At 59.3% G+C, this 22,269-nt stretch overlaps 1 protein-coding gene across 3 annotated transcripts in view; it reads right to left on the bottom strand.

Annotated features, from left to right (window-relative positions):
• Positions 1–22,269, bottom strand: part of ERGIC1 (endoplasmic reticulum-golgi intermediate compartment 1) — a 62,582-nt gene that overhangs the window by 24,903 nt on the left and 15,410 nt on the right. For 2 of the 3 annotated variants that reach the window (XM_015565095.1, XM_015565094.1), the window contains 5 exons: positions 12,607–12,701; positions 8,361–8,485; positions 5,332–5,436; positions 4,641–4,701; positions 217–317 (listed from right to left, as the gene is read on the bottom strand). In XM_015565095.1, coding sequence (XP_015420581.1) covers positions 217–317; positions 4,641–4,701; positions 5,332–5,436; positions 8,361–8,459 — 366 coding nt within the window. In that variant the 5' untranslated portion in view covers positions 8,460–8,485; positions 12,607–12,701. Of the gene's footprint in view, positions 1–216; positions 318–4,640; positions 4,702–5,331; positions 5,437–8,360; positions 8,486–12,606; positions 12,702–21,586; positions 21,660–22,269 lie in introns of all 3 variants that reach the window. The other variant, XM_006765395.2, reaches the window with a different exon arrangement.

Raw genomic sequence — 22,269 nt, 5'->3', positions numbered from 1 at the left:
GCCATCGGTGTGATTCAAGAGCCAAAGCATCTGTCGTGTGCTGACCAGTCAGGGGCCAGAGGCAGGGCTGTGGAGCCGGCCGTAACTCCTGGACCTTTGGGGGAGGCCACCTGCCTGCTCTTTCTCAAATTGTGCCCGACACGTGCAGCCTCTGCGCTCGGCCAGCAGAGGGCGCTGTCGCACGCAGCTGGGCCCCGCGGCCGCTGCTGCCCGTACCTTGTTGGCCACTGTGTACTGGTAAGAGTACCGCTGCTTGCCACTCTTGTCTTCGTAAACGGTGGGCACGATCTTCAAGATGTAGTCGTGGGAGGCGAGGGCTGCGGGAAGGACACAGCAGAATGAAGCAGGGGGTGGCAGCTCTAGGTCATTTCAACCTTCAACTGGTGTGGCTGGCATTGCTGGCGATTGGGGGGGTTGGGTGGGGGCTCAGCCTCCACATTTTTCAACCCCGAACGGGTGAGCCCGCTCCATCTTCTCCCTTCGACACCAGGCACTGAAAGACTCCACCTGTCAGGATCGTGACTCCTGTATTTAATATTAAAATCCGGGGAACAGCGCAACGCCATGCCCATTCGCAGGGCAGCCTACGGGGTGGGTGCTGGGCCAGGCCATCTGCCAAGAGGAACTGTTACGTAAAAAGAACCGCGTTACATAACCGGGTGAATAACGTGTTTCGCGCATGGGGGCAGGGAAGGCTCATGCTCTCCACATGCAAAAATACATAGAAGCATTTTCTGGAAAGATACCCAAAGAATGATGACCAGCCTTAGCCTCTGGGGAAGGAGGCAGGATGTGATAAAGATCACCCTCTGGTCCTGTTTGAATATGATTACGTTTGAAACCAACCGGGGTGAGGTTTTAAAAAGAAAGAGCCCACCAACCAGAAAAACGTCACCTAGGAAGAATTAGCTTCTTTCCCCATTTTCAGTGACTGGGAGATCCGTGCTCCCCCCCGCCGGGCCCTGTCACGGATTTCACGGTAACGGTCACCTCCACCCCCTGGATGGGGAGGCCGCGGGGGGCAGAGGCCAGCTTGACTCAGCTCCGCGTCCCCAGCACCTGGTGCCGGGCCTGGTACGGAGCGGACAGCGGCAAATGCTTATTGAATGAATGAACGGATGGAGGGATGACTGGTCAGAGGCATGAATGGAGAGCAGATGAATCAGCTTCTGATAAGCATGAGGCAACCGGAATCCAGCAGGAGCCTCACAGAGCGCTGGCCCCAAGCTGCCAAGTGGCACCCGGGAAAGCTATGCGCTCCCTTGGGCCTCCCGGGATGCTGAGGGAAGAAGCGCAAGGACCCGTCGATGACTGCCTGCGGGACTCTCCAGTCAGGGCCCCTGGAGCTGGAATAGCACAGAAGTGCGGACCCGCGGGTTCTAACCCTGGTCTCCTGGCGGAGTCAGCCTGAGCCTTGCACTCATCCTCTCTCAGAGGCACGGGCGGGGGGTGGGGGTGCAGATGGTGTGCACGGCCTCGTCCTGCTAACGCCAAGTCTCGGGAAGGAAGGGGCAGCGCTGCTGGACTGTCTTCAGACCTGACCCTCTGCGAACCCGAGAAGAGCTCTGCAGCCTCAGGGCTAAGCCCGCACTGACCCCAATAGTTCTTGGCTGAACCCTGCGTGGTCCTCAGAGAGCAAAGCACTGGACTCACCCAGAAAAGGCAGGCACCTGGCTCGCCGCCCTCCACCCCAAAGATTCCTGCTCAGGGGGCCTGGGATGGGGCTCAGAGCCTGTCTGCATTTTAAACCAGGAGCCCACACGTGAAATACAGGGCTCGGATGCCCATCGCCCCAGGTTAGAAACCCGAAGGCCTGAAATCACACCTGCACGGGTGCCATGAAGCAGAAGGGAGGTTATCGGGAGAGGGGGCGGGGGTGGTGGGAGGAAGAACAGGGCGGATATAAGGTGATGGAAGGAGACTGGACTCTGGGGGCTGAGCCGTCAATGGAGTCCACAGACGTTGGCCTATAAAGCTGGCATCTCCTGTAATGTCATTAACCGATGCTTATAAACAAGTTACACACACACTGAAAATAGTTCTGTTACAACAGGGGGGCATAAAGAAAAGACAGAGAGACCACTCACAAAGCCACCAGGCACAGGAAACCATGGATTCGCATTCTGGGGTAGAAACTAGGATGGATACATAGTTTGTTTATATTTTCTGAAAACAGGATCATACTGTACCTTCGTCTAAGAACCGGACACCACAGACACCAGAGCGTCGGATATATGCACTATCATAGCCCCTGGCACGGTGCCTGGCACACAGAAGGTGCTCAGTAACCGTTTGCTGCCTGGATGCCAGCGAGGCTCTGACACACGGCGGTCAGTGGGGGCCCGCGTCCTGCGGCGAGGCCACGTACAACGTACTCAACCAAGCCCCCCCGCCCCCCTGGCTGGACACAGACGCTGTTCCTCCTCTTCCCTCCTGTAAACAATGACCTAATGAACAGTGTTTTCCTAAGTCCTCAGACACTTAATTATTCGCTTGGCTGACTTACTTCCTCAGCGTACTCTCTCATGTGCACAGCTGACGATGCAGACGCGGACCGTTTCTGAAGGCTTTGGCACAAGCTGCCCAATGTCCACTGCAGCACCTCACACGCCCACACGGATTCCCTCTCGGCTGACCCCTCCTAGGGGCTGGCGAAGGCCCACACACCCTCCTGCCCTTCACACACCTTATTATGGGAACGCGCAAACACATAAAAAGCCGGGGACCGTATAACGAACCCCCGTGTACACATTCCCCAGAGTCAGCAAGGAACAGTGGCCAGTTTTGCTTCATCTGAGCCCCACTGCTCTCCCGCCCCATTTGATGTTGAAGTTAATCCCGGACATCACATCAAGTCATCCACAAACATTGCAGTTATGTCTCCCTCAGAGATAAGAGCTCCTTGAAAAAAACAGCCGCCACCACCACCGCAATGCCATCGTGACAGCTCAAATATCAACAAAGAGAGTGGGCTGAGCTAAGAAGAAAAACAGGTTTGTTCCTTAGGAGGAGTGGGGTTTACTGCAGATAAGGTAATCAGGGAGGGCCTCTCTGAGGTGGCGGCATTTGTGCTGAACCTGAATGACAACAAGCAGCCCCAGTGGGAAGACCCGAGGGCACGGGGACCCTCAAAGGCCAAGGCCCAGCAGGGGGACCGAGTTAGAGGAAATAAAATCCAGCGCCTGCTGCCCGACCTAAGGCATTTTTCTTGCCAGGAGCTGAGCTTTCGTTAGCTGCAAGGTTTTCTGCCCACACCCTGTACTGGCTTGCAACCCTCGGCCACCTTGAGACAACACGCTGCCCTTACACAGACCTATGACGACTCCCCACCATTCGTGACATTCGCATGAACACAAGGGGGCATGTGGCTGCTCGGACGCCGCCGGAGGCAGCACCCATGGGCGCGGAGCGCTGGGAAGCCACTGGGTAACGTAAAGCAAACACCACAAGCACCCGCGGCGTTACCGGCCGGGTGAAAAACGAGAGGAGACGTTTCCCAAGAAAAGACAACGCCTGAATTCAGCCTGGCCGAGCTGGCCGACGGCACCGGCCTCCGTCACCGCGGGGAACACTGTACAACATGCGGTTATGCAACAGGCCGAGCACATGGCGCTTTGAAGAAATGGCTTCTGTGTGTGGAAGGACGAGAACTCACAGGGGCACAGGGAACGAACAGGGGGGCTCCTGGGGCACAGCTCATGGGGAGAGGCCTTCTCTTGCTTAGATTTCTGATGATTAGAGAGTAGAACATTTTTTAAGAAACAGTAAGAAGCCCGGCCGGTATGGCTCAGTGGTTGAGCGATGACCTATGAACCAGGAGGTCACGGTACGATTCCCGGTCAGGGTACATGCCCGGGTTGCGGGCATGATCCCCAGTGGGGGGCGTGCAGGAGGCAGCCAGTCACTGATTCTCTCTCATCATTGATGTTCTTATCTCTCTCTGTCACTCTCCCTTCCTCTCCAACATCAATTTAAAAAGAAAAAGAAACAATAAGGAAAGCCTGTGGGTGAAAAAAGGTGAGCTCAGGTGAGGCCATTAGAAGAGGCCAGGTAACCTGTCCTGCAGGACCCAGCGGGCGGACAGGCCTCCCAGGCCGGTGCAGTGCACGTGTCCGAGGCCCCGCGCGTGGGCGCACCCCTGCGTGTAGGTGTACGTGCTTCGGGCCGGTGTGTGAAGACGCGGTACTCTCTTTAATCAGCGCCGCAGTGCCGGGGAGCAGAGGCGGGAGAGGGCTCGGGTGGGGGCATCTGTGGGTGGGAGGGGTTCAAGCAGGAAGAGGGGGTGGGGAGGTGACCCAGGTGGCCAGACCTGACTGAGCTGCCCACGGACCGGTTCCCACGGTGCCACGTGGTCTGGGATGAATTCTGGCTCTGCTATCACTCCCTGTGGGACTCGGGTGACTGGCTCAACTAAGGACAATTACGTGGCTGCCAGGACAGCAGTGACGCCGCCGTGGCTGGCATTCACTGCCGGTCACGGTGCGCCTGGGGCTGCCACACTTTCCCAGGTCACTCTCCCCTTCTCTGTGAGATGGGTAATGCCACCTCCCCCGAGGCCAGCCCCAGAACAGTGCCGTCCTCCCCCTCCCTCCCGGCTGCTGGGGTCCCGGGGCTGGAGGCGGCTCCAGGCGGACACGTACGGTTGGAGGTGAGTCTGTCCGCTCCTCCGAGCGCATTGAAGGCCCCGTGGACATTCTGCACCTGCGGAGAAGCACAGCGAGGAGGCCTCAGGCGGCCGCCGGCTCCAGGCCCGGCCCGGCTGTGAGGCACGGCCACGTGCAATCCGGTGCGGACCCCGTGGTCTCTGTTTGCTGGTCTGAGTAAGAAACGGCTGGGCTGGGCTGGGCCTGCTGGGGGTGCCCTCTGGGTCAGCAGCCAGGACTCTGGACACTTCCCCATGCTCCCCGTATCCCATGGCGTGGGCCCGAGCAGTCAGGCCGCGGGGGCCGCGGGGGGGAGTGGGCGGCTGGTCTGTGGAGCCGGACAGATCTGCTGGGGGACCCCGGACAAGTGGCTTCTCTGGTCCCAGCTCCAGGTCGGTAAACTGTGGGGCCCCTCCCCCCTCACAAGGCTGCGGACAGAGAGGAAGCGCCAGCCCTTAGTACTCGCTCAGTACAGCGAGGTCCTTTCCCCAGACCCCAGGTCGGGACCGAGGTCCGAGGCCAGTGTGTGCTCAAGAGCAATGACCTGGAGAGGCTGTGGACGGAGCAGAAGATCAGAGGGGGCAGCCCTGCTGGAGGGCATCGCTCTGCGCCCAGGAAGGACAGATGGCTCGGGGGACACAGCCCGTGTGCCCATCCCAGGTCACGCCCACGTGGTGCGGCTGCTCACCTGCAGCGTGTCCCCGAAAGACAGCTTGTGGATGACATGGGTCATGTCCGGGTTCTGGGGCTGGGCCGAGGCACTGTGCGTGGACACGTGGAAGTTGCCGGGGACCTGGGGAGAGAGGCGAGTGCCGGGAGGTCGGTGGGCTGACCCCGGGGGTGTGGGAGGCGCAGAGCTTCCTCCTGGAGTCGGACATGTTTGGATGTGGACCCAGATCGGTCAGCCCACAAGACTCTGAGGAGCCACAGCCCCGCTCTGAGCTCCAGGTTCCTCGTCTGCAGACGGCGGCTGTGACAGAGCTACGGGAGGGGCTGCTGGGCGATGGGGGCAGAGCATGCCCGCTGGGCACCTGGCACAAGGCCACGGCTCCAAACACCATCACCTCCCTGGCTGTGGGCTCCACAGCGGGTGAGGGGACGACCTTCAGGCTTGCAGCCCAAGGGGGCTTCCTCAAACTCCAAAGCAACACCGCCCCGCCCTGAGAGGAGGATGTGTGGCTTATTTTGCAAGCGCCTGTTTCAAACACTCTGGGTCTCTCTCGGGAACAGTCCTTCTTCACTGGGCCTGAGCTGGGGGCTGACATGGGAGGAACCTGGCCCACAGGACGTGGCCCGGCCTCGGCAAGCTCGCAGTCGAGTGGCTAGCATGGAGCCGGGCCCTGGACCCAGGGAGCTGGGAGGAGGTGGTGCAGGCAGCCACGGGTCCCAGGGTGAGTGGGAATGGCAGCTCAGTCAGATCTCCCAGGAGGGACATATCGCCCGCTCCAGGGGCCCAAGGACAGTGACAGAGCAGCAGCTGAGTGAGCTCCACACACGGCCAGGCTGGCCTCACTGCCCAGCGGGGGCCTTGGGCATGGTCAGCAGCTACTCTGTGTCTCAGTCTCCCCATCAGCAAAACGGGGATAACCACGAGGGCTCCTGGGAGGATTCAATGAGGTGCCACGTGCAGGCCGATGGCGGTTGTTCTGGGCTGGGGTCGAGGATGGGTGTGTTTAACGTCAGAGCCGAGAGAGGACCCTCCTGAAGAGGGCACAGCATGTACACAGCCAGGGCCTGGGCAAGAGCCACTGCGTTTAAACGTATTTTAAACGAGCCTGGCTGGTGTGGCTCAGTGGTTGAGCATCGACCTATGAACCAGGAGGCCAGGGTTCGATTCCCCGTCAGGGCACATGCCCGGGTTGTGGGCTCGATCCCCAGTGGCGGGGTGGGGAGGGGCGCAGGAGGCAGCCGGTGAATGATTCTCTCTCATCATTGATGTTTCTCTCTCTCCTCTCCCTTCCTCTTTCTGAAATCAATAAAAAATCTATATTAAAAACATATTTTAAACGCCACTTTTACTTCTGTAAATAATACCTGGATACATCCGCATTATGAAAAATTCACATGACAAAGTCAGGACGACAGTTCCCGTCACCTTCCACCCCCGGAAATAAGACATCTTTGGCGTCTGGCGTGTCCTTCAGGGCTCCTCTACACGGTGACCTGGGCCCCGTGGACGTGGGCAGAGTTCAGAGTCGTGTTTGGGGCCGGGGTCTCACGGCCCAGAGTTCAGTGAGTCCAGGAGCCCGGCTCCTGTGCAGCTGCCACCCGCTGCCACCCCTCGGGCTGTGACTCAGTGACCCGCGCCCCCTCCGCACAGAATCCATCACAGGTGGCTGACTCATGCCAGCACACACTGGGCCGGAGAACGACAAGTCGACGCTTTTAGAGCCTGTGACTTAGGAACCTGCGTCAGTGCCTCTGATGGGTTTTAAAAATATAGAGAAGAAACCAGGCCCCCAACCCCCCGCCGATCCTGCCTGCCTCCAGGGGCGCCGGGTGAGTAAGCAGGGAGTCTGGGCTGCCGTGCAGCTTGAAACATGTGACCTCTGACCTCTGGCTGCTGGCCAGCTTCCTGATGAAGAGAGGAGGCCGCGAGATAAAGGGTGGGGCCTGCTGTGAGCCTCGCCCGCCCGTCATCACGGCGGGCTTTCTGATCCGAGCACCCCTTGACTGTGAGCCCCTCAAAGGCACGAGCCGTTCACCTGTCAAGGGCGGGGGGCAGAGGCTGGCCTGAGCTGTGCTCGGAAGTGAATGGACAGACTGGTCACGTCACGTGTGACCGAGGTGTCGGCAAGAGGAAGCAACGGGGACCAGGGGGAGGAGCGGAGTCCGGGGGCCGGGATGCCTGGGCCGTAACGCTTTTCGGCTCGTTACAGCTCGTATGTGTCGTCTCCCTCCACCAGACGAAGGCCACCAGCACTGGGACTCCGCCCCTTCCACACTTTGCAGCTGAGCTGATAACCTACCCTGGGACTGGGAAGGTGCTTGATAACATTTTTTGGAATGAATGAATGTGTAATAGCCCACCTAATCCTCACACAAACATTGTGAAGGGAGGGGATCATTAGATGGTTATCATCACCCCACCCTCCGCCTAAAGATGCAAAAACCGAGGCTAAGCCCGGCCAGCCATGGCTCAAGGGCTGAGTGCCAACCTATGAACCAGGAGGTCACAGTTGGATCCTGGGTCAGGGCGCGTGCCCTGGCTGCGGGCTTGACCCTCAGTGTGGGGCGTGCAAGAGGCAGCTGATCAGTGGTTCTCTCTCATCACTGATGTTTCAATCTCTTTCTCCCTTCCTCTCTGAAATCAATAAAAATAATTTTTTGGAAGAAAAAAAACACACAATAAAAACAACGGAGCCTAAGATGGGTTGAGTGACTTGGCGGGCATGGCTTGGCCAAGAGGGGATGGAGCTGAGATGCAAATGCAGGGCTCAGGGCTGACAAAGCTGCCGTCTTCTCACCTCCTCCCCCCCCCCCCCCCGCCCCACCGGCCTCGGTCCCCTCCCTCCTCTGCCCCATCAACTTATGCCCCCGCTCAGACTCTGTCCCCTCCCTCCTCTGTCCCATCAGCCTCTGTCCTGTCCGACCCCTGGGTGTTGAGCCCACTCGCTGGGAACGCCCGGGGGAAGCGAGGGGGTGCACAACTCCGCCAGCGGTTTCTGGGGAGGCGGAGGACCGAGGGGGTGGGACTGCACAGATGGCGCTCTGTACCTTGTTGATGCTGAACTGGCCCTCGAAGCGGCAGCCCGCCCCGCTGTTCAGCGGGATCTTCATGGAGTTGTCGATGTGCCCCACTTCATGCCTGCCCATCTCATCCTGGATGTCCAGCCCGACCACTGCGAGGCCAAGAAGGGGAGAGTCACAAACAGCAGGAGAAACGGGGTGAAGGGCCAGCCCCCTCCCCCGTCCACTCCACGGACAGGCGGGGCTGGGCTCAAGGTCTGGGGCCCAGAGTCACAGAGGGGAAGTCAGCCATCGGAGGAGGAGAAAGTGGCTCTGGACTAAGAGGGAGCCAGCCGCCCCCTATGCTCCACGCCCCCACCCCCCATCTGCGGCTGGAAAGGACGAGGGGAAAGAAATGGGGAGGCAGCAGCTAATGGGGCCGGTGATGGGGGACTGTGGGGTGCAGGGGGGCAGCAGCTAACGGGGCCGGTGAAAGGCAGATTTTAAAGAAGTAGATCTAATATGGAGGACCTTAGGTACCCGCCCCCCCGCCATGCGCGCTTAGTGTGGCAACGTTCTCTGTGCTCTTACCTATGGTGACGCCTCACGCCAGCTGTAATGCACCCTTCCCTGGCTTCCCCAGCAGCTAATGGGGCCAGTGATGGGGGACTGTGGGGTGCAGGGGGGCAGCAGCTAACGGGGCCAGTGATGGGGGACTGTGGGGTGCAGGGGGGCAGCAGCTAATGGGGCCGGTGATGGGGGACTGTGGGGTGTAGGGGTGACACTCTGCTAGGTGGTGGCTGCGGCAGGCAGCAGAGGGTCAGGGTGAGGAGGAGGTCTGAGGACGGGCCCTGCCGGCCTTTACCCACCACCCACCCGGGCAGAGGCTCTTCATCTCTCTAGGCCCCCGTTTCTTTCCTGGGAAGTGGGGTGACGACAATGCAGCCTTCCTTGGGGAATCAGGAGCTCACACAGCTCATCCGTATCGAAAACGCTCAGACAGGGTCTCACGCCCAGGAGTGGCAAGGGCTTAATGAGCTCCAGCACTTCCTGTACCTCAGCCAGCCTCTGGGTTCCCTGGTTAAACCGGCTCATTCATTCATTCCTCATTCAGTCACTCATTCACACCTTCCTTTACCCCCATGCCTGTTCCTCCAGGCCCGCCCTGCAGGGGCTCAGGCACTTTTTGGAGTTGCTCAGTACACTAGATGGGAAACCTGGGGAGTCCTGCTCCTCGACTCCAGTGTGACTCCACCACCTCTGTGACTCAGCTTCCCAGCCTGGAAAATGGGCAGGCGCATGCCAACTGCTTGTGCTGAGAGGGTCCAAGTGGTGGTGGTGGTGTCCCCATAAACGACAGAAACGCAGGCATTTCCCTGAGAAGAATGCTAGGACGGGGTTGCCATGTAGAGAAGGGGCAGCTGGAAGCAACATTTCAAGTGAGCTCATCTTAAGGGAACCGATTCCTCAGTGGAGACGGGGACGTGGACCCAGGCCATCCGGAGAAGAGAATGGGATGCAGGCCTGGACGAGGCCGCTCATGGGTCTGCAGGACATGGGCGTGAGGCTCCCGCAGCGGGGCCCCGTTTGAGTCAGCAGCTCCATCCCAGAGGCCTGTCTCCCAGATGCACACGTGACCAGGCATGTGCAGGGGGCTCTCCGGGCAGCCTGATCTGAAACCGTGACAACTGCAAGCAGCCCAGCTGAGGGGCCGCGCAGGCCAGGGCTGTGGCCACGGGTGCGGGGCTGCACCTGGGACAAGTTACCTAACCCCTCTGTGCTCCAGCCTCCATGTCTAGGAGGAGGAAAAGCTAAAACAGCACTTACTATGCGCTAGACACGCCTCGAGGTGCGTTTTAGGTAAGGATGTTCCCTCTGGATGTCCCTGTGGGACAGGTCACCTTGTCAGACCCATTCTTTGGGGGAGACACTGAGGCACAGAGAGGTCATGTAACTTGCCTGAGATCTCACAGCTGAGAAACGATGGAGCTTGGATTGGAACCCATGGAGCCCACAGGCCCTTTAGCACACCTCGCGCCTTAACACAGCCCAAGCGTTCCGGGCGGGGCCCGGCCCGGCCTCCGAGCTGCAGCAATGCCAGCTGTGGTTACTGTTTCGCTAATCCTGTGAGGCATCGAAGAACAGCTCCAAGGTATCAGCTGGAAAAAGAAACCCCAAAAGGCCCCATACAGTTGGGTCTCAATGATGGAAAAAGAAAAGAAAGAATGTTGACAGGCAGGCTGGCAGACAGACAGACGGACACAGAGGTGGGGGGAAGGGTCCCCACTGCTGGCAGAGGCGACCTCTGGGGCGGGTGGCACCCTGGGGAACATGTACTTCTTTTACTTTTTTCTTGATCTCCTTCTGTATTTTGAACATGTATCTTATTAAGAAATTTAAAAAAATATGTATTCCTGCATTAGTTGTGTAACCCAAAAAGCCCATCGTTTGAAAAGCAGGATATGAGACTGCACATGCAGCATGAGCTCAGCCGGGTGTAGAAATGTGCGGAAGGGACAGCCAACGGGACGGAACGGCCTGGACCGCCAGCCGAGGCTGCGGCGGGGGGTGAAGGATGGGCGATTTCTTCTCTCGCTGCGGCTCCGGATTTTCCAAAGGTACAACGATGAGCACACATTTGTTTCCCCATAATATAAACTTGCAGTTCTTGTTGAAAAATTCCAGGGTGTGGGGCTCCAGCAGGAGCCACGGGGGTTGGGGGATGGCTCCGCAGAGGGGTCGGACCCCAGAAGCCAGCGTGGCTGCCGCTGGAGGTCGCTGGCCCCGCTTGGGCCGCTGCCTGGAGCTGGGATGGAGCCTAGAACCACATCCCTTCCCTCCCCTGGCCCGCTGGCCCCAGGCCTCTGGCCTAAGAATTTCCTTGTTCCAGAGACATGACCAGTTCCTGAATGAGAAGCTGCCAGATGAGTTATTTTTCTAAGAGAAAGGGGATAAAATAAAAATAAAGCCAACCTATTTCAACAGGTTCCCTGGCTCGGGCCCCGCTGTGGATTCAGGATTGTGATGCAACTCTCAGCAAAGGCAGTCACAGGGCGGACCCCCTATCTTTGCCTGCAGACCCGGCCGATGTGCTGCCCTTCAATAGGAAGGAAGGGGGTTAAGTGCCAGGCTGGGGCAGAGGAACTGCTAGAACCCCAGTCCCAGAGGGGACCCCCAGTCCACTCGCCCACAAGCCTAAGAACCAGCTTACCACATCCTCTCAACAGCTTCAGGCAACAGATAGCACCAAGCCCATTTTCCAGATGAGGAAACTGAGGCCGGAGAGGTTGCCTCAGCCAGCGTCACACAGTTTTACTGACAAGAAGAGCCAGAATCTGATGCCACACACCACTCTTCCAATGAGTTCTGTCTATACAAATAATTCATTCTCTTGGTTGAAACAAATGGAACAAACAAAATAGAGTGTGAAGTGAAAAAGGAAGTTTCCCGGCGGCTGCTGACAGCTCAGAGCTGCATCCCTTTTCTGGGTGACTACTCTTGGCTGGTTGGGGGGGTTATACGACCCCCACCCATCACCCACACCCCACCCTGCAGGCATTGGTCAAGGATATCAAGGATGCAAATAATAACAGCCCGGCCCCTGGCTACCAGGAGGGACCACCCGTGGTGTCATTCACACGCCACACATCTCCGCGTGTCCTCTCACCTCCCTGACGCCCTACACGTTCCTTCTGAGAGGCCTCCCTCAATCAGCCATTTGCAGGCAACCTAACTCCGCTTCTCTGACCTAAGAGACCCCCCCCCAACACACACACACACACACACACACACACACGCACGCACGCACACACACGGCTACTCTCCAGAGGTAACCCCCGTTAGCAATTTCTTGATTTTTATCCCAGAAAACCACCAAGTGTATTCACATGTGATCACATTCTCCCCCCGGAGTGTGGAGAATCCCATGCCACGTGTGGTTGGCAGCTTGCGCTGTTTGTTTAGCTCGCTGATGGCGAACCTCTGACACGCGGACTCATTTCTGGGGTTGATTTTTCTTTGTTAAATGGCATTTAAACATATAAAATAAATATCAAAAATAGAAGTCTTTGTTTTACTATGGCTGCAAATATCAAAAAATTTCTATACGTGACACGGCACCAGAGTTAAGTTAGGGCTTTTCAAAATGCTGACACGCCGAGCTCAAAAGGTTCGCCATCACTGGTCTAGCTGGTCCCGGCTGCCTGCCCAATCGTGCACCCCAGCTCTGCCTACACGGGGGAGGGGGCAGAGGGGGCGGTGTCTTGCTGGGGGGAGGGCTGCTGGGAACACTCACAGTCACAGTGCAAGTTGGGTAAGCTGATGTTCAGGCTGACGTCGATCTTGCCCCCGCTGTCCTTGTCCGGATCATCCACGTACAGCTCGTTCACACTGAGGGAGACAAGCACGGGGGCCTTGGCTGAGACGGGGGCAGGGGGCGCCGGGGACCCCCTGGCGTGGTGACTCCTGCTCCGAGAGCCTGCGCTCCCTCCGGGGAGCCTGCGCCTGCTCAGGTACAGGCTAGCGGGGCTCCCATCCCACGGCTGGCGATGGCAGGTGCCCCCTAAAAGCTGGCCTAGCATTGGAGGGAGGGGTGGGTCGAGGCAAGAGCACGGGAGTCGGATTCAGGCTCCAACGCCGGCCCTGCCTCTCTCTGTGGGAACTCAGCAGCTGTCACCTCTTCCTCTGCCTTTTCTTTTTTTAAAAAATATATTTTTATTGATTTCAGAGAGGAAGGGAGATGGGGAGAGATCGGCTGCCTCCTGCACGCCCCCTATTGGGGTTCGAGCCTGCAACCCGGGCCTGTGCCCCGACTAGGAATCCAACCGTGACCTCCTGGTTGGTTCATAGGTCGCCGCTCAACCACTGAGCCACACCGGCCGGGCCCGTCCTCCTCTCTTGAGCGCCCCTCCCGCCCCGACTCTCACAAACCCTGGGCGGGTACCGGGTCTGAGATCACCGGAGTGATGTAGCAGTGTCTTGTGGCTGCTGCAACGAACTGTCGGAAAGTTAGTGACTTAAAAGTTAATGGCTCTCCTGGAGGTCAGAGTCTACACGCGTTCTGCAGGGAAGAAGGCATTTTCCTGCCTTTTTCGGGGTCCGGAGGCCGCTCAGCTCGCAGCCCCTTCCTCTCTTCCCAGCCGGCCCGTGGCATGTCCTCCCCTCGCACACCTACCTTCCTCTGAGAGGCCCTGTGCTTCCGCCCTGCGACCTGCATGACCAGGGTCACCTTCCCACCTCAAGACCCCTGACATAATCACTGTAAAAATCACACTTTGCCGCGTGAGGTAACAGTCCCCGGGTTCAGGGAGGGGGAGGGAACGCTCTAGGGGAGGGCACAGTGTCCGGCAGGTGGCTCGAAGGACAGCCAGGACACCTTGCCGTTGGGGACAACAGCAACACACGGGGGTCCGCGAGCGACGCTCATCCATTCAACCTGTACGTCCGAGCGCCCGGCCTGCCCGGCACTGGAGGGAGGGGACCCAGACGCGTGGTCTCGGCCCTCCCGGAGCGCAGCCCCCCGCCTCCCGGGTAAACAGCCAACCAGGTGACTGCTTGACTGAAAGACATGGGCCCCCCTATCCAGCTCCAGAGGGACAGGCGGTGTGGCTGCCCTCAGGAGGGTGGCTGGGAAGACTGCTCTGAGGAGGTGGCCGCTGAGGTCTGAGCGTGAGGAGCTGTCCTGACAAGGGGGTGGGGGGGTGTCTCTCCCTGGAAGTGGGAGGGGCACGGCTCCTTGGGGAACAGAATGGGGGTCGCTGGCTGCGTGGGGGTCGCTGGCTGCAGTGTGCAGCAGAGGGGAGTGGGGGTCGCTGGCTGCAGTGAGCAGCAGAGGGGAGCGGGGGTCGCTGGCTGCAGTGTGGAGCAGAGGGGAGCGGGGGGTGCGGCAGTCAGAGGATGGTTGGGGGCCAGGCCAGGCCAGGCAGGCTCTGAGGCCATGAGGAGGCTTTGCACTGGAACCCAAGCCCAGTGCCACGGTCAGGCTGCACGTACAGCCTCCCTCTGTCTGCCCCAAGGAAGGCTGCCTGGAGGGCTCACCGTGCCTTCGGAGCCGGGCGGAGGCTGGGGCAGGTGCAGGTGACAGCAGGTGCCTGGCCCGGGTGTTGGGGATGGAGAGGAGGGTAGGGGCGCCAGAGCAGGCGGACTCGGTGATGGCCAGGGCATGACGTCTCCTGGAACCATTCACTGGAAGAGAAGCGGGGCGGTGGGAGGGAAAGGCACCGGGTTCCGTGTGGCTGCTGAGCTCGGGGTGCCTTGGAGACATCCTGGGAGCCGTGTCAGACGCCTGTTCCCAGATAGCGCCCCTCCATGGGAGGGAGCTGAATCTACAGGCTATGGGCAGCGCCAGGCGGCCCCTGGGGTCCTGGGCACAGGCTGTACATAAAGGACTGTGGCTCTAACCAGTCCGACTCTGCGAGAGCCTCATCAGCGGCCACTTCTTGGGGAAAGAATGAGTCAGGCCAGGGCCAGGGCGTTTGGTTTTTACTAAGACCCTGCCTTTGTGCCCAGCCCCCCGTGGGAAACGGTGGGCTCACTCACAACACACACCAGGGTCACAAGGGTGTTCCTAGGAACGAGAGCGAGGCCTGCACAGCTCAGCCTTCAGATGGCTGGGCCTCCTGCCCATCCAGCCGGGAACGGCCCAATCGGGTCTGTGGGCATTCATGTGGTCCCGCCTGCCCCTGCGGAATGTCCTGATCCCCATTCTACAGGCAGGAAACCGAGGCTCAGAGAGGGTGAGTCCCATCCCCAAGGCCACACAGCAGGACATGGCTAAGCTGCAACCCTAACCTGCCCGGTCTGCCTTCTGCCCGAGCTCCAGGGCTCCCCTGGCCTCCTCCTCCTCGTCCTCAACATCCAGGGTCAACGGGGAACACGAGGGGGGCCCTGGGCCTCCGAGGCCACGGCGTGCGGGGTTGGGAGACAAAGGCCTGTGCTGGGCAGGCTCGTGGCGTTGGCCCGCATCGAAGAACAGGAAGGACCGATGAGCCAGGGGGAGGAGCGGACAGGATGGCAGGGGGTGGTGCTGGAGGATGGACATCACAGGGCCGAATGCTTCAGCGCCCGATTCCCACCCCACCCCCCCAGCCTCACGTCGCAACTCAGGAGGGTGGTTGAACAATGAGCTTTGGGGTGATTAACAGAACGGTCACCGGGTCACCGAAAGAGAGCCCAGCCGCCCTTCCCAGCCCAGTGAGACTCTTCCTTGAAGCCGCTCACCTCTCCCACCTGGAAGGCGGGCCCCGAGCAGCACTGAGGGATTGTGGGATGATGTCACCCCTTGGCAATCCTCGGGAGGTGACCTCAGCTCCCAGAGCGAGGTGCGCCTCAGGTGTGGCGCCCAGGTGAGCACACCCTGGAGGCCCCTGCGGGAGGCCCTCCCAGCCCAGGGGCCCCGCTCCCGACAGAGGGGCTGGGGAGGGCGGGAAACCCACTACCTGCCACGCTCAGGCTGTTCCGTGAGGCTAGAGCTGGCTGCTCCCAGGCGCCTCCCTGAAGAGCCCGGGGCTGTGGGATGAACGGTGCAGCCACCTGTGCCACCGCCCGATGAGGTCAATGCGGCCACCTTCCTTCCGAGCGAGTCCCAGGCAACGTTCCCGGCTGCTGGCTTCCTGCCGCTCAGCCGGCGCCACAAGCCCACCCACCGTGTCATCCAGGGGCCTGCCAGGCTGGCTCACCTCGTGGCCCAGAGCCGAACTGGTTTTCACAGGTGATTTTAAAAGCCCATTGGGAGCAAAAATAAACTTTTTATGGATTCACCCAAGTTTGGGGACTCTGGTGAGGGCGATGAGAAGACCCTGGGGCAGCGACAGACAGATGTGGGCTCGCCCCCTGGCTCTGCCACTGAGAAGCTGGGGGACCTGGGACAGGTCGCTTCACCTGAGCCTGTAAAACGGGTAGAACTTTCTATGACGTGTAAAGACAGGCAGGATTAGCCCGGCCGGCGTGGTAGAGCATTGACCTGTGAACCAAGAGGTCACGGTTTGATTCCTAGTCAGGGCACAGGCCCTGGTTGCGGCTCAGGCCCAGTGTGGAGCGTGCAGGAGGCAGCCAGTGAATGATTCTCTCTCATCATTGATGTTTCTAACTCTCTCCCTCTCCCTTCCTCTCTGAAATCAATAAAAAAAATATATTAAAAAAACATAGAGACAGGCAGAAATAATCTATGGTAACAGAAGTCAGAATAGTAGGGGGGGCGGTTACTGACTGAGAGCGGGGACAGGGAACCTCCCAGCTTGTGGAAATATGTTGTCTGGTCGGGGTGATGGTGACGTGGGTGTCGGGGTGAAGGTGACGTGGATGTTGGGGTGATGGTGATGTCATGTAAATGCAGGCAAACATGCATCCAGCCTCATCTTTGAGCTCTGTGCACTTTGCCGTCTCTAGGCTATAGACGCCTCACTAAAAAAAGGAAAGAGACACAGGAAGGAGGGGAGGGAGAAAAAGAGGAAAGGAGAAAGACAGACAGATGAAAATGGGCTATGGACTCCGGCTCTTTCCCAGGGCTGTGTGAGGACGGGCCATAAAACACAGGCTGCCCGGGCAGGGCTGACCGCCACTCACTGAGCTCCGGTAGAGGGCATCGTGGTGGAAGTCCAGGCTCTCGGGGTCAAATCCTGGCTCTGCCACCTCTGGGCTGACTGACCTTGGCCAAGGGGCTTTGCCTCCACCAGCCTCGGTTCCCCCAGATATAGGACGGGGGCAGCCACAGACGTGGCGCGACCTTCGTAAACAGTAAGTGCTCCATAAATGTCCACTACTTTCCCTGCTATCATTAATACCAGTGTTTACTGAGTTGATAACAACAGGTATAGCAACAGTATCCAGGGTGCTGCGGTGAGAATTAAATGTGTTCATGTGTGGCCCGGCCGGCGTGGCTCAGTGGTTGAGTGCCGACCTATAAACCAGGAGGTCATGGTTCGAGTCCCAGTCAAGGGCAAATGCCCTAGTTGCGAGCTTGATCCTCCGTGAGGGGTGTGTAGGAGGCAGCCGATCAATGATTCTCTCGCATCATTGATGTTTGTATCTCTCTCTCCCTTCCTCTCTGAAATCAATAAAAAATGTATTTAAAATAATCAATATATAAATGAATTTGTTCATGTGTGTAAGGGGCCGAGCACTGCCCTGGTACGTTCCAAGGCCCGAGTAAAAGCTGGCCTCTCTTATGACTAATCAGAGATGTCCTCGTTCTGGGCTCCCCGATGGTGGGCTTTCCCGGGTCGTATCTCATTTAATACGCAGGACTAGCCCCAGTTTGATAGGGGTTACTCTGTTCTTTTCACAAGGATGAAACCAGATGGCCTGGCCAAGGTCACACGGACACGAAGCGGTAGAGGCAGGATCTGGACCTAGAGCCCCGGGAGCCCAGTGCCATACTCTTTCCATGGAATGACACTGGGTGGGACAGGAATCGGTGAAAAACTGCGGGGCGAGGGGCGCCCAAGTAGATGATGCAGGTGTGACCATCTTACTGATAATCGTCAGGTGCTCACCCCCACCCAGGGCCTGGAGGTGCTCAGGATTCACTCCCTTTGTGCCCCCAAAGCCTCCCTCTGCCACCACTCGCCACTCCCCACGCGCGAGAGGAGGGCTGAGCCGCCAGCACAGAGCAGGGGCTCACGTCTCCGCAGACGGAATGAACGGGGGAGGTAACCAGCGGGGCTGGTGGAGTGGGGGGCACATTCCAGGTGGGGGGACGCCAGACAGCGTCAGGGAGTCTGCGGATGGCGTGGGGGGTGGGGGGTTGAGCCTTCGCCATGTAGGGAGAGAAGAGAGGAACTGGGGAGGTGTGTGTGGGGAGCGTAGGTGGAATGCAATGGAGGGCCTTGAAATTCTCGGCTGAGGCGTGAGTCCGATGACATCTACGGAAAACAATTTTATTTGCTTTTAAAAGAGCACTCGAATAGTTCGGATTCCTGCCCAAAGTCCCTGACCTCCGTGCTTCACAAGTGGGTTTAATGGAAACTTACACAGCAGTGAGGCCCGAAGAAAGGGCTGGGGTGGGAGGGGGAGGGGAGAGACGCAGGTTATGCAAGCGAGCTCGCGGAGTTTGACACCCTGACCATTCCAGGTGTCAGGATGCCCAAGAAATCAGCCCTTCGCAGACACCCACGCCGGCCCCCACGCCTTCTCCACGGCTGCTGCGCTAGGACTCTCGGCCCCTCTGCCTGGGCCATCGCCAGCCTCCTCACCTGGGCCCTGGCCTCCGGGGACACCTCTTCCTAAGAGGTGAGCGTTAGAGGCCTGAACCTGACCCTGCCACCGTGCTCAGAGGCCTGCAGGCCTCCCGCCGCTCCTTCACGTGACTACCGTGGCTCTCCACCCGGCCCGGCTCCCGGGCCAGGACCCATGGTAGGTCTCTGGGCTCCCAGGGAGAAGTCAGCTCCTCCTCCTCTTAAGCTACTGGCCTCCTCGCTCTGGGCCTGCCAGGGCAGCTGCGAGGACACGGGTCACGGTGACCGGCCAGTTCCCACGGGGCGGGCAGTGGCCTCCTGGAGTTCCAGCTGCTTGACCACCACACCTGGAGGGAGCATCCAAGTCCCAGTCAACTATTCTGACGGAGACGCAGCGCTGCAGGCGCCCAGGGAGCCAAAATGCTGGGGCAGAGAAGGGTGGGAGACAGGCCAGGCGATGCTCTGGCTCCGCCACGGACTAACTCACTGACGGCGGTGTTAGCCTCCCGGTGCCTCAGTTTCCCCAGCTGTAAAGTGGGGCTAACGCGAACGTAGTGCCCACTTCAGGGGGTTCTGTGAGCCTGGATGAGCTGCTCATCGTGAACGGCTCACCTGGGTGGCTGGCACTTGGTCGCCCACGAGACACATTCAGAACTGGAAAATTACGAGGTCTTGTACTATGCTACCAATTGTCAACGGAGAGTTCCGGCTGCTAGTTTCTTATTACAAATCCTCATCAGGTTAATAATTAAGAGCAGCTAGAGCCTGGGCAGCCAAAGGCTGGAATGTTCCATGGTGGATCGGGACAGGGGCGGGACGGGGGGGGCTTGCTGCCCTGGAAAGTCAGGCCTCAGGGCACCCTGGGGGGCCCTTTCCCAGCATAATTAACGCCTGTCCAGGGCCCAGGTCGGAGTCCAACCACCCAAACAAACAGGCCCTCCTCTCTCCCACCGGCCAGGCCAGAATAGCGTCTTATGTCACAGATAACCGCAGGCCAGGCTTGGAGCGGTGTGATCCAACCCGCGGTGACCTCATTTCCGGGGGGTGGGGGGAGGGGCGATGGGTAGGCTGACCCACTGCGGTCACACAACTGCCCGGGAGGGCCGGCTGCTCCGAAAAGGAAAAGAATGGCGACGCTCCGTTCTCCCGAGTCGGCAGGGCTCCCCAGGGGTCAGACGAGCTTCCGAGAGGGGAGACCCCACATGAGCAGCCTATTCCCTCTGGTTTCTCTGTGTCGTCCGAGTCCGCACCCTGCAGACTCCCTGTGGGCATCTTGTGTACTATGGTTACCTGGCAACAGGAGTGAGGGGCCATAGGGTCACTGCTTCGCCCTGAATGGAGCCTCGGCCCCGAAAGGCCTCTCTCCTCGTCCCCACTTCCCTCCCTCGCCAGCCGCTCACACCACGAATGGAAAAGTGCTCGTGGGCCCAGGGCCGGACGCGGGCGCACACTCGATGAATAGCCTCTTGTTTGGGCTCTTCCCTCACCCTCATCTGGCTTCCTCTCCAGGGACCTGGTGGGACCGGTGCGTCCAGGGTGCCCCCAGGAGCCAGGAAGAGGAAGTCGGGGAGGGCGGGGGGCAGCGGGGAGGGCAGGGCGGTGGGAACACTGTGCTTCTGGGAAGGAGAGCCCTGCCCTGGGTACACAGGAGCCGTCCAGGCTTGCAGAGCGGCCCTTCACCCAGCAGCCGGGGCCCCACCTGCTCCAGACGCAACTTCTGACGTCAGAGCTCACCTGCCGGGCCCCTGCCTCAGCAGCTGCCTCGATGGTAGCCGGAGGCCAGGGGGGGCCGGTTCTTAACTCAAGGGAGGGGACGGGGAAATGCACCTTCACAGGGACCTCACAGCCGTTTAGTGTTACCTGGGGGAAACGTGAAAGGGGTAAATGCAAGGAGAGACGGGCCTACTGATACCAAACGTTACACTCGGTCCTTTCAGGAAAATACAGGCAAACCTCGGTTTATTGCGCTTCTCAGGTGTTGTGTTTGTTTTGTGTTAATATTATTTTTATGGATGTCAGAGAGGAAGGGAGAGGGAGAGAGAGGTAGAAGCATCAATGATGAGAGAGAATCATTGATCGGCCGCCTCCTGCACGGCCTCCTAACTGGGGGTTGAGCCGGCAACTGGGGCCTGTGTCCTGACCGGGAATCGAACTGTGACTTCCTGGTTCCTAGGTCGAGGGGCAACCACTGAGCCACGCCGGCCTGGCTTTGTCCTGTGCCGTTTTCCACCACTGTGTGAGGACCCCGGGGCTAAAGAAAGGATCAGGGGGGCAGGGAAGGGGAGTGGAGGGCAGGAAGTACATCCAGAAGCAAGTTAAGGGGAGGCGAGGCCGGCGGGCCTGCGGGGCCACCTCCTCGCTGCATGCCCGTGGGCACGTCCCCGCCTGCCTGAGCCCCTGTCCCCTCACCTGTGTGGCTGTGAGAGGCTTAAAGGTGGTCATGCTTACACAGCAACGCGGCCCTCTGGGCCCCAGCAGCTGTTTCAGCTCCCACTGTCCTGTGGCTGAGGGAGGCGGGGAAACCGAGACGCTCCGTGAGTAACAGAGAACATTCCGGTGCTGGACGGAGGAGCGAGCGGCCAGGGCTTAGCCCGTGCTGTCTGTCTAGGTCGCCAACACGGAAACAGAGGCCTGGAAGCCTCGAACCCCTGGCCAGGGCAGGAAGCCCCTGGGGCTAATTCCCTCTCCGAGGGGCGCCCGGGCCGTGACTAAATCATTCCGTCGGCATCTGTGCTGCACGCGGCCGGGGCGCTTCCTGGGAATCGGGGATGGGTCCGCGGGGCGTCAGCTGCTGCCAGGAAGCCCGCACCGACCCCCAGCGGTGGGCCGGGAACAGGGCCGGGGGCAGCAGCCTCGCCCCCTCGGGCGGGAAGCGGCTCCTGTTCTCCAAAGCCTCCAGTGACCCCGGGAGGAGTCGGAGGGAGAAGAAAAAGCTCTAACTTTAAATCAGTTGAAGAGACAGAGGAGCGGCGGTGCCAGGGCTTGGAAAGAGAGCTGGGAGGCCTGAGGTTTCTCTCCGGGTTAGAGCCCTCCCGCTTCTCCTCTGGGGGCGCTCTGGGACGCCCGCCCCCTCCTCCCCCCCTCCCCCCAGGGGTAACTTACACTTCTGTGGTTATGAATCCGGTGAGCTCCGAGAGGAAGAGGAAGAGGATGAAGAGGCAGCAGCAGACAGAGACTGCAAGAAACAACAGAGATGCACAATAAGGGTGGAGGCCACACGAGGGAGGCCATACCCCCTTTCCCCCACTTCCTCCCCCGCCCAAGGAAGAGCTGCTTAGAGGGAGTGGAGAGACCCTCCTGCATACCTCAGCCCCTTCCTCTTTTTTTTTTTTTTAAGAAGTGATTTTATTCCTCTTGCTTGGCATTTTTAAAAAATATATTTTATTGATTTTTTTACAGAGAGGAAGGGAGAGGGATAGAGAGTTAGAAACATCGATGAGAGAGAACATCGATCAGCTGCCTCCTGCACACCCACTATTGGGAATGTGCCTGCAACCAAGGTACATGCCCTTGACCGGAATCGAACCTGGGACCCTTCAGTCTGCAGGCCGACGCTCTATCCACTGAGCCAAACTGGTTAGGGCGTTACTCTTCTTTTTTACATAAAAATATTTTTTCTTTTAGAGAGGAAGGGAGAGGGATAGAAACATCAATGATAAGAGCCACCGATTGGCTGTCTCCTGCACACTCCACGCCAGAGATCAAGACTGCAACCCGGGCATGTGCCCTGACCGGGAATCGAACTGTGACCTCCTGGTTCACAGGTGGATGCTCAACCACTGCGC

The sequence above is a fragment of the Myotis davidii genome, unplaced genomic scaffold (genome assembly GCF_000327345.1).
Source record: "Myotis davidii unplaced genomic scaffold, ASM32734v1 scaffold399, whole genome shotgun sequence".
Lineage (NCBI taxonomy): Eukaryota > Metazoa > Chordata > Mammalia > Chiroptera > Vespertilionidae > Myotis > Myotis davidii.
Note: the sequence above shows the minus strand (reverse complement) of the source record. Positions and strands in the feature narration are given on the sequence as shown.